Below are 11,344 nucleotides of genomic sequence, written 5' to 3' on the forward strand. Positions count from 1 at the left end.
GGCCACCAGAGGGATCTTATCGAATAAGCCAGGCCCTGCCCTTCAGGAGCCAGCTGCCACCGGGGAGAACTGCCCCCCTCACCACAGCCCACGCGGCTCAGACCCTTGGAGAAGATGCGGGAGAGTTGGGGAGGGGGCTTGCGGAGACTGTGATGCAGGGCGGAGGGTCCACTCCTCCCGGGCTGCGCCTGCAGGAAGCGTGGCCGCGGGCGGCAGGCAGGACACAGCAGCTGTGCCCGCCGGAGGCCTGAGGGGCGAGTTTAGGGCAGCGAGCTCTCCGTGACCTCACCGGTGTAGGCCGCCCTCCCCTGCTGCCTCGTGCCCCTTGGCTTCTTCCAGGTGAGCACCCACCAAGCATGTTTGCGTGTCGAGGACTTTGCGTAGTCTCTCCCGTCTGCCTCGCAAGTCCAGCACTTTCCGTGCCCGTGTCCTCGCCACCAGTCTCCGCTCCCTGGAGCGCCCTCCCCAGAGCCCATCTCTAGCCGGCCCCGTTCCACCCATTTCCAAGCCCTTTCGACTCCCGGGGACTTCCTTTCTCCACGTGCCCCTTTCCCGAGTGTAAGCTCCTCGAAGCCAGGGGCTGGCACGGTGGTTTGGCACATGCCAGGAGCTCAGCAAATACCTGTGACTGCCTGACTTCAGAGAGCCCCCGGATCTGACCATGAATGACCAAGACCCCTCAGACAGAGGTCATGGGCAGCTCCCAGGCGGGCTCGACATTCTGGCTCGGCCGTGGCCAACGTGTTCTGAAGGTCATGCTGACGGCCAACCTCACGAATGGGGTCCCAGGGAGGCAAGTGTGTGCAGCCAAGAGAGGGGTTAACGGTGATGCCTTTGGGGACAGCAGCGGGACGAGGTCATCACACCTGACCCACCCAATCGGAAGGCCTCCCCTGCAAAGGCGTCTGGGATTCAGACTGAGCATCTGACCTCATGGCCACGTGGATGGAGGGAGCCCTGCGGCTGCCAAGAACGCCGAAGTGCCCTGCGAAGCCAGACGTGCCTGGTGAGCAGGGTCGGCATCCCTCCAAACAAAACGGGTGTCCAGGATGTGGCCAAACGCAGGAATGTGGAGTAATGGCAAGTGTCTGCAGCTTGCGGGGTGGGAGCCACGACACGGCCTGAAGGGAGGGGTGAAGGTTCCGAGGAAATTCCACAGACGCAGAAACAACCTGTCCGCACTCCCCTTCGAGTGGGGAGAGCTGGCCAGCCCCGGCCCAACTAGAAAGTATGTGTGCTCTTTATCGGGACGAAGGGAAATCAACCTTATTTTTAGAAATAATAGGTTTTTGTGTTGTGGCCTTGGATCATGTGTGTGTCAGGAGACTTTATAGAGGAAAAGAAAAGAGGGGGGGGACTAGATTCTAACCTGCCACCCACGAGCCTATGCTGAGTACAGGTCTCCTGACCTCTGTGGAGCCTCAGTCTCACACCTATAAAATGGGGCGATAGCAGCTGGCCCCACCTCCAGCATCTAAAGAGGACAGATGATTCCCAGTCTGGAGACTATTCTAGAAAGTCATCGCCTCTGCCTTTAAGCACCACTAGGAACAGGAATGACTCAGTTACATCCAGGAGGAAAATGCCAGGGCACAGGTAGGCTTCCAGAGAGAGGACTTGGTAGTGGTTTCAGGGGACTCCACATCTCAGCACCTGCAAGACTTGCCCCAGGTGGGACAGCAGGGCACACAGAGTGCAGGAGGGAGTGGCTGGAGCTGGGGAGCCCCTGCCCAGGCCCCTCTGCTCCAGGCTGGAGAAGATTAGTCTTTATCACAAATGCCTTCACTGGACCGGCTGCCAGGTCGGCCAAGGCCCGAAGCTGCGCTCAGGTGCACTTGCTGTGCAGAGAGAGGAGCAGGCCCCGGGAGGCCAGCCCCGCAGGCTCGTCCTCCTGCTGAGGCCAGCGGCCTTTCATGCTGATCTGCCTGCCCTTCCCTAGCAGTCACGCTGCAGTGCTCTGACCACAGTCTGCAGGCTGACACTTGGCTCAGGTTGGTCCGAGGCCACCCCCACTCAGAGCCTCAGCAACCAGTGATCACAGCCAAGTTCACACGTGAAGGGCCCTGGGTCTGTAGGTCTGACCACCCGGGGGCTGGAGAGGCAGAGCGTATCACACCAGACCTCACTCACTTCTCACCTTGCAAGTTGTAGTTTCAAATGTCTGGACTCCCTCCCCATCCTGCTGCCCGATTTCCCCATCACTTTCTGAGTCTGACTTGCTTGCATGTCAGGGAAACGCTGGTGGGCCACAGCGAGACAACCCCGGGGTCCTCCCATCACCAGCCTGAGTGTCATCACCCTTGCCTCCGGCTAAGCTGCATTCCACAGGCCTGTGTGACCTTCCCAGCCAGGACCCTGGCCTCCGCCCTGGCCGCTGGAGGCCATGTGATCAGGCCAGCCTGCTGCAGGTCTGTGGGCGGCAGCATGCGGCAAGCTTGGCCCTCAGAGCCCGGGGCCTGTGTGACTGCAGGTCACCTGGGCGCTCCCAGGAGAGAAAGAGCACATCAGAGGGTGGGGCCGTGGCCACACTTGAGCTCCCAGTGGCTTCTCAGGAACAGGGACGAAACTTCTGGGCTGAGAATGCAATGCCCGGGCTCCACCTGAGGCCTCGGCTGCTCGGACAGCCACTGCCGGACAGGTGTCCAGCCCCGTTGGGATCCCACGGTCACTTCAGCACTCCTAAGGTGGCCACGGAAATTGCTGGAAGTCCAGGAGGCAGTCATTTTTATTTTTGATGGTCGGGTGGGCACAGGCCCAGGAAGGGGCCTGCGGACCCGGCCAAGGCCTGTGCAGACCCTGGGCAGCAGGAGGGAGGGATGACTGTTCCGTTTCGAAATCGAGGCCAGGGCTCCCCACTTCTGCTTTTAGTTCCTTCTGCATTTGACCCCGAAGAGCTGTGTCAGCAGGAAGCCTTCGCAGCATCTTGGAAGCCGGAATGCAGAACCAAGGATTTCTGTGCCAAGGGAGCCTGGCACTGCCTCCTCTGTGAGGGGCAGCAATTCCTCATAGGGCCCGGGCCCTCGCCAAGGGGGTGCAGACAGCCAGGCCAGGGCAGGATTCTGCGGGGACCGTGGCTTTCCTCCAGGACTTGGGGAGACCCCTGCACCTTCCCCGGAGGCCCGGGCCCAGTGGGATGTCGGGACAGGGGCACCTCTCCAGGACTGAGGGTCTCAAGCATCCAGGCTGCTGGGACATTAGGACCTGCCCGCCCCGCCCCAGGGCCCCTCGAGGTCTGGCTCCAATGTGCTCAGCAGGCCCCCAAGCCACGTGGCCGGGGGCCAGTGGCGGGGTCAGGTCAGGGGTCTGGCTCCCCGCCCAGCGCGTGACCCCATCCCAGCCCCTCCCGCACGGGCTGCGGCGGGGCGGCTCTGCCCGCGGCCGGGGCGGGGCCGGGGTCACGGGGGCAGGAGCGGCCGCCCCGCCCCGGGGGTGTGTCCGGGCGCCCGCGCCGCCACCTTAAGGACCGGGCGGGGCCGGGCGGGAGCGCGAGGGCCGGGACGCGCGGGCGGAGGGGCACCGGCGCGGGATCCGGTGCGGGGTTCGAATCGGCACCGTTGCGGGACGGGCGCGGAGCCATGGCGTCGTCGGGGCCGGCAGGACCGCTGCTGCTGCTGCTCGTGCTGCTGCTGGGCGCGCGGGCCGGGCTCCCCTTCCGCCCGGGCCGGGGCTGCTACCGGGCGCCGCGCGGGGACCGGCTGGCCCCCCTGGGGCGCAGGTCAGCGGCCTGGGGCTGCGCGCGCGCCCGCCTTCTGGGGACCCTGCCGCCTCCCGGGGGCGCCCTGCCCCCCTTGACCTTTGAGGGTCAAATCAGTGTGGGGGTCTCGCTTCTCTCTCACACCCGGGGAGCCCTGCGTTTGGGGCGGCCTGGCGGGAGCGGCGCACGTGATGGAGGCCCCGCCGGTGCGAGGCCGGGCGTCCTGACAGCCGGTCTTTCCCCAGGACCTACCCGCGGCCTCACGAGTACCTGTCCCCGTCGGATCTGCCCAAGAGCTGGGACTGGCGCAACGTGGACGGGGTCAACTACGCCAGCGTCACCCGCAACCAGCACATCCCCCAGTACTGCGGCTCCTGCTGGGCGCACGGCAGCACCAGCGCCATGGCGGGTAGGTGTGGCCAAGGCCTGCCGCGGGCTCCCCCCAGCCCAGGGCCCAGCGGGATGGGGTGTCGGAACCCGCAGACCGATGCCGCCTCCGCAGGGACTGGTGACCCAGGCTGGCGGGTCCCCACACAGGTGGGCCTGCTTCGCGGGGACCGGAGCCGTGACACGTGGCCCCTGGGATGGATCCAGATGTGGGAACACGGCGGCTCCCTAGGTGTCTCGGTGGAGATGGAGCTGCTTTTGGACCGCGGTTGGCAGTTGCGGTGCGGCCTGCCTGGGGTTGGAGCCTCACTGAGGCTGGCCCTTTGCTCGGGGACCTTGGCCGGCTGGCCTGCGAGGAAGGCGGCGCAGGTCAGAGCACCTGAGAAGGCTGCTGGGCCTGGCCAGGGAGGAGGGGGAGCCACCTCACCCCTGGAGGAGGGGTCTCCTCCGGACAGAGGAGCTCCTGCGGCCGGCTGAAGGAGTGACCTCTGCTGGGGTCTCCCTGGGGGCCTTGCCCCATCTCTTTTGGGGGGCAGGTAGGCTGAGGCTCAGTTGGGAGGTATAGGAACCCTCCGGGGAGCTGGGGCGGCCAGGAGCTAGACAGGACCAGAGCTCGAGCCACTGGGAGGCGTGGGCCAGCAGGCAGGGCTGGCAGCCTTAAGGCGGAGGGCGAGGGCAAAGGCCGGGCAGGTGGGCAGGGATGGGGCGCTTGGTTGAGGAAGTGAAAGGGCCCCAGTGGGGGAGGGGAGAGGAGGAGGCAGAAGTCCCCTGGGCCCTGTCCCCGGGGAGGGCCCTAGGGGAGCCTTGAAGAAGCTGGGGGTGGGGGGAGCGGGGCCTGCCTTTGTCCCTTCAGGACGGTGAACCTGCCACAGTTCTGAGGAATTTCCTGGACAGAGGACTGCTTCTCTCACTTTCTACTCAAACCTCCATCATTTTCCCCAGCAGCAGGGTTCTCCTTCCACTTTCATTGAGGAAATAGAAGTCTCCAGAAGGGGACTTCCACGGGGGCCCGCCCAGCCGCCACCCAACACAGCTGGCCATAGTTTATGCCTTCCCTCTGGTCTCTGGGCGTCACGTGTGCGAGTCCCTTGCCCAGGCCACGCCTCCCTGTGCTCAGATTTGGCCGTCACTGAACCTATGAGCCCCAACCCGCCTCCAGCCACCACTCTCTGCTGGCCTCCCTGCTTCCTCTTCCCCATCCTTGAGCCCACTGCAGCCTCACTCCACTTCCTTGCAAGGTCACTGGCAAGAGGCAGCCATGCAGGCAGGTCCAGTGGTCAGCCCGGGCCTCCACCTCCTGGGCTACCCTTGCAGCGAATGCTTCCAGCACTCACCCTCCTCCTTCCCCGCTCTTCCAGGCTCCTTGTCCTCCCAGCTTCACTAATGAACTTCGGCTTCCCCAGGACCAGGTCCCTGGCTCCTCCCAGCCTGAAGGCTCCCCTCAGCTTTACACCCAGCGCCCACACTCCCTCTCGCTTGGACATCTGGCCCCTCAAACCTCATATGTTCAGACTGAACAGCCCGTCCTTCCCACTACTGCCCTCACCCCTGTGGACCAAGGAATATGCAAACCTCTAGAGAATTTTTGTAAGACTTTATTTGAGCCAAAACTGAAGACAGTTACCAGGAAGCAATATGTCAAATGCCCCAAGTAGTGACATTTGGAATTAAGGGGGGAACATGAGCAGAAGAAGTACAGGGAGGGGAGGAAGCAGGGGGCATGGTTGCAGGATTGTTAACCAGATCCAGTGCCTTCCTGGGTGGTTGCCCTGGAGGGGTCTGAATAGAGGTGTTTCAAAGGTGTGTTCACCTAAATGTATAGGAACAATGGGCAGGCCTGGCTTAAGGCAAAGAGAAATCCTTACTAAAAAGTTATATGCCTGGGGCTTGTCAGCCCACCATCACCTGCCGCGTTGCCATACCCGATTCCTCTGTTTCATACCCTCATACAATCCTGCAACAAATGTCGATTCAAAATATTTTTCGAACTCTTCTGCATCTTGCCACCTCCACCTCCACACCCAGCCTGAACCCCCACCCCAATACCTGGCTTCGTTCTGGAGCTGGACTGGTCTCCCTGCTGTCCAATTGCAAGCAGCTAGCCGGAGCCCGGTCAAACCCAGGACGGGTTATGTTTCTTACACCGCCTTTAAGATTTCCTGCAGATAAAACACAAAAGCCTTCCTTGGTCTGCCAGAGCGCCCTTCTCGTGGGCCCAGCGTGGTTGCCCCGAGCTGGAGCCTGCACTTGCAGACCCTCTCACAGGGATGCCACTCAGGCCTCAGCCACCCTCTCTGCACGTGCCCCCGAGTTCTCCCCCCCTCGGACTTCATGCTTCCACACTGACACGTGTTCATTGTCCTTTGTCCCCCACCACCTAGACCTCTGTGACAAGAAGCTTCTGTCAGAAGGAGGGTCAGGGGCTGCAGGAAGGGAGGGCGGGATGCTCTGGGGGGCTGTGGAGGGCTCTCTGCTCATAGTAACGAGCTCTGACTTGGGGATAGAAAGCGACAAGAAGCCCTGAGGTAGCACCTGGCGGGTGTGTGGCTATGAAATCGGTGGAACATGAGCAGAGGGGACTGGGGTGGGATTGGCTGCAGGTCCAGGGGCCCCGGGTAGGTGCAGGGACCACCTGTAGTGTCCCTGGCTGACCACAGTGGGGTGTGGGCCCTGCCCACAGGCAGAGTCAACACTGACCAGATCCTGGCTGGCTGCTCAGAGCCCTGCCTCTGCCCCCCAGTCCCGTGGTGCAGATGCCACCAGCAGTGGGCGCAGTGCCCCCGGGACTGGGCCCGCCCAGCCTCCCAGGGGCTGTGGGCCTTGGGCTCACTGCCTGTGGTCCTGGCTGCCCTTGCTCACCAAGTGTCCCTGTCCTTGCTCCTGGCCCTTTCAGTTCCTCAGCGGGCACTTACCGGGTACCTACAGCTCGGCCCTGCCCACATGCCCTTCCAGTCGAGTAGTGTGGCCAGAAACATCAGTGCAGGGAAGGGCCGGGGGACGGCTCTGGAGAGCCTCGGCTTCCTCAAGGCAGTCTGGAGAGGGCCCCCAGAGAGGCACAGGGGAGCCATGGGCAGGCTGGGCAGCTGGGTGCTGAATCCCATGGGTGTGCTTGCAGATCGGATCAACATCAAGAGGAAGGGGGCATGGCCCTCCACCCTCCTGTCTGTGCAGCACGTCATCGACTGCGGGATGGCTGGCTCCTGCGAGGGGGGCAATGACCTGGAGGTGTGGTCCTACGCCCAGAGGCACGGCATTCCGGACGAGACCTGCAACAACTACCAGGCCAAGGACCAGAGTAGGGCCCACCCACCCACCCTGCCACCCTCTTCCCAGGACAGTCTAGGCTTCTCTCCCTGGTGGGGGCACTAGGGGAGGCTCAAACCTGTGGGTTTGGGGGAGCAGGGAGCTGGAGCCCATAGTCCTTGCTAAGGGCACCAGAAAAGCCCTGGGCAGGGATCTCTCCAGCCTTGTGTCCCTGTGGCGGGCTGGCCGTGGTTGTGGTTCTGACATGGTGGCTGCGTGGGCCTTTGTAAGAGCAGCACAGGTGGCCATTATCCAGGGAAGAGTCAGTTTCCCGGGAGCGTGCTGAGCGCAGGCAGGCTGCTGCGAGGAAGCAGGCGGCCCCGCTGGAGGAACGTGGCTCTGGCCTGGTTCCCACCGCACGACCCTGGGCCGTGTGCATTCGGGTGGACCTGGAGTCCAGAGGCCCTGCATGGACCCGCTGACCGAGGCGGGCGTGGAAACCCTGGAGTTGGCACATTCCTTTGAGGCTGCTCCCCTTTGAAATGAAAAGAAAAAGTCCCCAATTGGCAGTTTTAAGTCACCTACCTTTGTCAGCTGGAGCAGAGAGCTGGGGCCAATTCAAGGGCTGTTTCAGGCAGGAGGGAGTTCGGGGGAGCCCAGGTGCTTTCCCACCCCACCTTCTCCTACAAAAGGGATTGCCTCGCCCCTGTGCCTGTGAGGCACACAGCAGATTCAGGCTTCATCCCACCCCATGGCCCTCGGCTTGCCTCCAGGGCCATGTTGCCCAGCCACAAGGAATTCCCCCAGACTGGTTGGGCAAGTCTTGAAGTGGTAAACCCTGCAGGGATCTGAGAACCTGAGAGGGACAGATGAAGGGAGGAGAATGACAGCTGGGAACCAGGAAATCAGGTGGGACCTGGGGCCTCACTTTGACCCTCTGCCCTGCTCAGCCCTGAACTGGTCTGTCAGGGCTGGCCTTTGTAACCCTGGATGAAGGGCAGATGCAGCCCATCAGGAGCCTGGCTGTTTGCAATAAATAGCCTGGTCTTTGTATTTATCGAATGGTGGCCACTTGCTGGTTGTGCTGGGCATTTGGTGACCAAAGAACACATCAAGCCATTTTAACCTCAAGGAGTCGAATGTCCTAGGGGAGGAACCTGGGCTAATAAGAAACTAGAACAGCAACATAAGTAACATGAAAGCTGTGAAAAGGCAGGGAAAGGCAGGTCGGGTCTGAGGAACAGAGGCAGTGGGTGGTGTGGAGAACTAAAGGCTGCAGTTTTCAATCCTACCAGACCTGAGGCCCTGAACCTAACTGTCCCCTATACCTGGGCGCCTGAGCATTAAAGAGAAAAAACCAACATGATATAGAAAAATGTTAGTTACATGCAAACACGTGGTTAGAATAAGATGGAACTTGGAGACATTGTAGAAAATAGGTCTACCTTTCATCTAGTGCCAATATTCCACCTTTGTGTGGAAATTACCGAAAAATCGGTCTGGTAGGGTTAAAGCCTAATTCTTGATACCACCTCAAACCAAAATCATCAAAAATGCTCTTTTTGCCAAACGATCAGCCTATTCACTAGTCATCTTAAGAGCTAACTCATCTTCCGAGCTAACCATCCAGTCACACACTATTTTCAGCTATGGAGTTTGTGAAAGGGCCCTTCTCCAGGCCATTAAAAGAAAAAAGGCTGTCTCTTGAGTGCCTACTATGCGCTAATTACGTCCTGTGCTTCCCACCAAGGCCTGGGGCCAGGCTTTTCAGGACTCCTTTGCAGCCAGGGGTGCTGACTGCCGGTGTCAGTCAGGGAGCCACGTGCAGGGTGGGCCTGGAGTGCTCACGGGCAGGTGACTGAGGGCGGTCCCTCACTGACTGTGTGCCCCCAGAGTGTGACAAGTTCAACCAGTGTGGCACATGCACAGAGTTCAAGGAGTGTCAGCCTATTCAGAACTACACGCTCTGGAAAGTGGGCGACTACGGCTCCGTGGCTGGCAGGGAGAAGATGATGGCAGAGATCTACGCCAACGGTCCCATCAGGTGAGCAGCCCCGGCTGGGAGGTGCCGCTGCAGGCACATCACCCTGTTCCTTCGGCGGGCTTTACTCGCAAGGCTCGAGACGGCCGGGGGCGTTTTCTCAGGAGTGGAGCCAAGCTGGCCGTGGGCCCCTCGGGTGGTTGCGAGTGAAGGGCAGCGTGTGGAAAGGCCCCGGCTGCAGCGAGTGCTGTGGGCTGTGGGCCGGGCTGGCAGCAGGCAGACTCACTTGCCGCACTATCTCAGTCAGATTTACTCTGATTCACAAAGTGCTAACTCCCTCCCTGCTTGTTTCCAGCTGCGGGATAATGGCGACAGAAAAGATGGTGAATTACAGCGGGGGCATCTACGCGGAGTACCAGGAGCAGAGCTACATTAACCACGTCATTTCCGTGGCAGGCTGGGGCATCAGCGATGGGACTGAGTACTGGATTGTCCGGAATTCGTGGGGTGAACCATGGGTAAGATGTTCCTGCTGACACTCAGCACATCCACGGTGCTGTGGCTTTGTGGCTTGGAGCTGGGCCTCAGCAAGCGCCAGTGACATTTGGGGTCAGACACCTGACTTGTGTGGGGGCTGCTGCTGTCCTGGGCATCGCGGTGCGTTGAGCAGCATCCTGGCCCCTAGCCCCAGATGCCAGTAGCTGCTCTCCCTGTTCCTCCGTTGTGACAACCAAGACCGTCTCCAGACATTGCCAGGTGTCTTCTGGGGGAACGGCCTGGTGGTGGGACTCGGCTCTAGAAGTTTCAGGTTAGCTAGCGTATTCCTTCACAGCCATCTCGTCCTTTTTCCTGTCAGTTCTGGCTCCTCCCAGTGATCCTGTATAATTTTTTCATACCTTTGATTTGGGTCACAAATGCGGGGGAGAGAAACTGATTGCCAGAATTTTAATTTCTAAGTAGTGTGAACCATTAGTGGTTTAAGACACAGACATTCATTTTTGTGAAATGGGGGAAAGTGATTAATGTTGAAGTGCCACAATGTCAATATTTTGTATATATATCCTTACTGATTGGCTGCCTCCTGCACGCCCCACACTGGGGCTTGAGCCCGCAACCCGGGCATGTGCCCTGACTGAGAATCAAATCAGTACATAGGTTAACCCTTACCACTGAGCCATGCCAGCCAGGCACAATGTCAATATTTTGTATTAAATGACTACACATGGAGAAACAGGAGGAAGTTAAGTCATCTGGTCCAAAGCATCCATGTTTTGGTTCCATGAATTGGCCTTTGCCATGCAGGTACCTGCACCCCTCATGTTACATATTAACCAAGTGAGATACTCACAAAAGGTATTTGCAAGCAGGGGTCCCACACGGGGAAGGGGAGGCAGGTGGTGGAGCCTGTGCTGAGTGACAGGCAGAGGGAGGGGGTGTTCGGCGTGCGAGGAGTGGGGGTCGGGCTGGGCGACCAGCTAACACGTGCTCCTACTTGTCACAGGGCGAGCGAGGCTGGATGCGGATAGTGACCAGCACCTACAAAGACGGGAAGGGCGCGAAATACAACCTTGCTATCGAGGACAGCTGCTCATTTGGGGACCCCATCGTTTAAGGCAGATGTCTCGGAGAGCAGATCTTTAAGAAAATATCATGAACTTCCGTGGTTTGGAGGATTGGGAGCTGATGTTCAAATCACACTGCGAGGGCACTAAGCACCTGGCGGAGCACATCCCGAGAGAGTCTCAGAAGGGATGGCATAAACCAGCCCAGGCCACTCCCTGCAGGACTGCAGTGAACCATCTACCTGCCCAAGATGGGATTGCAACACGTTAATTATGTGAACTGCATTTTTGTCGATTGATGGTTTGGTATTTTCCTTTTGGCAACTGTAGTCTATAATGTGGCATTTATCACCAGTTCTTTTGTCACCTTGGAAGGAATGGGGAATAGAGGGAGACAGCAGTTTCAAATCGCCCAAGTGATGAATAAAATACGGGATTTCACAAGAGGATGGAGCCTGAGCGTGCCTTATTTACACA

The 11,344-nt window shown here is 59.9% G+C and overlaps 1 protein-coding gene across 1 annotated transcript; it reads left to right on the forward strand.

The window, feature by feature from the left end:
- The first annotated feature begins 3,462 nt into the window (after positions 1–3,462).
- Positions 3,463–11,313, forward strand: CTSZ (cathepsin Z). Its single transcript, XM_059705179.1, has 6 exons — positions 3,463–3,715; positions 3,940–4,103; positions 7,197–7,376; positions 9,218–9,368; positions 9,661–9,823; positions 10,807–11,313. Exons 1-6 carry the CDS (start codon positions 3,576–3,578, stop codon positions 10,915–10,917), a joined length of 909 nt encoding a protein of 302 aa, XP_059561162.1. The 5' UTR covers positions 3,463–3,575; the 3' UTR covers positions 10,918–11,313.
- The last annotated feature ends 31 nt before the right edge of the window (positions 11,314–11,344 follow it).

This window comes from Myotis daubentonii, chromosome 8 (assembly GCF_963259705.1).
Source record: "Myotis daubentonii chromosome 8, mMyoDau2.1, whole genome shotgun sequence".
In the NCBI taxonomy this organism is placed as follows: Eukaryota; Metazoa; Chordata; class Mammalia; order Chiroptera; family Vespertilionidae; genus Myotis; species Myotis daubentonii.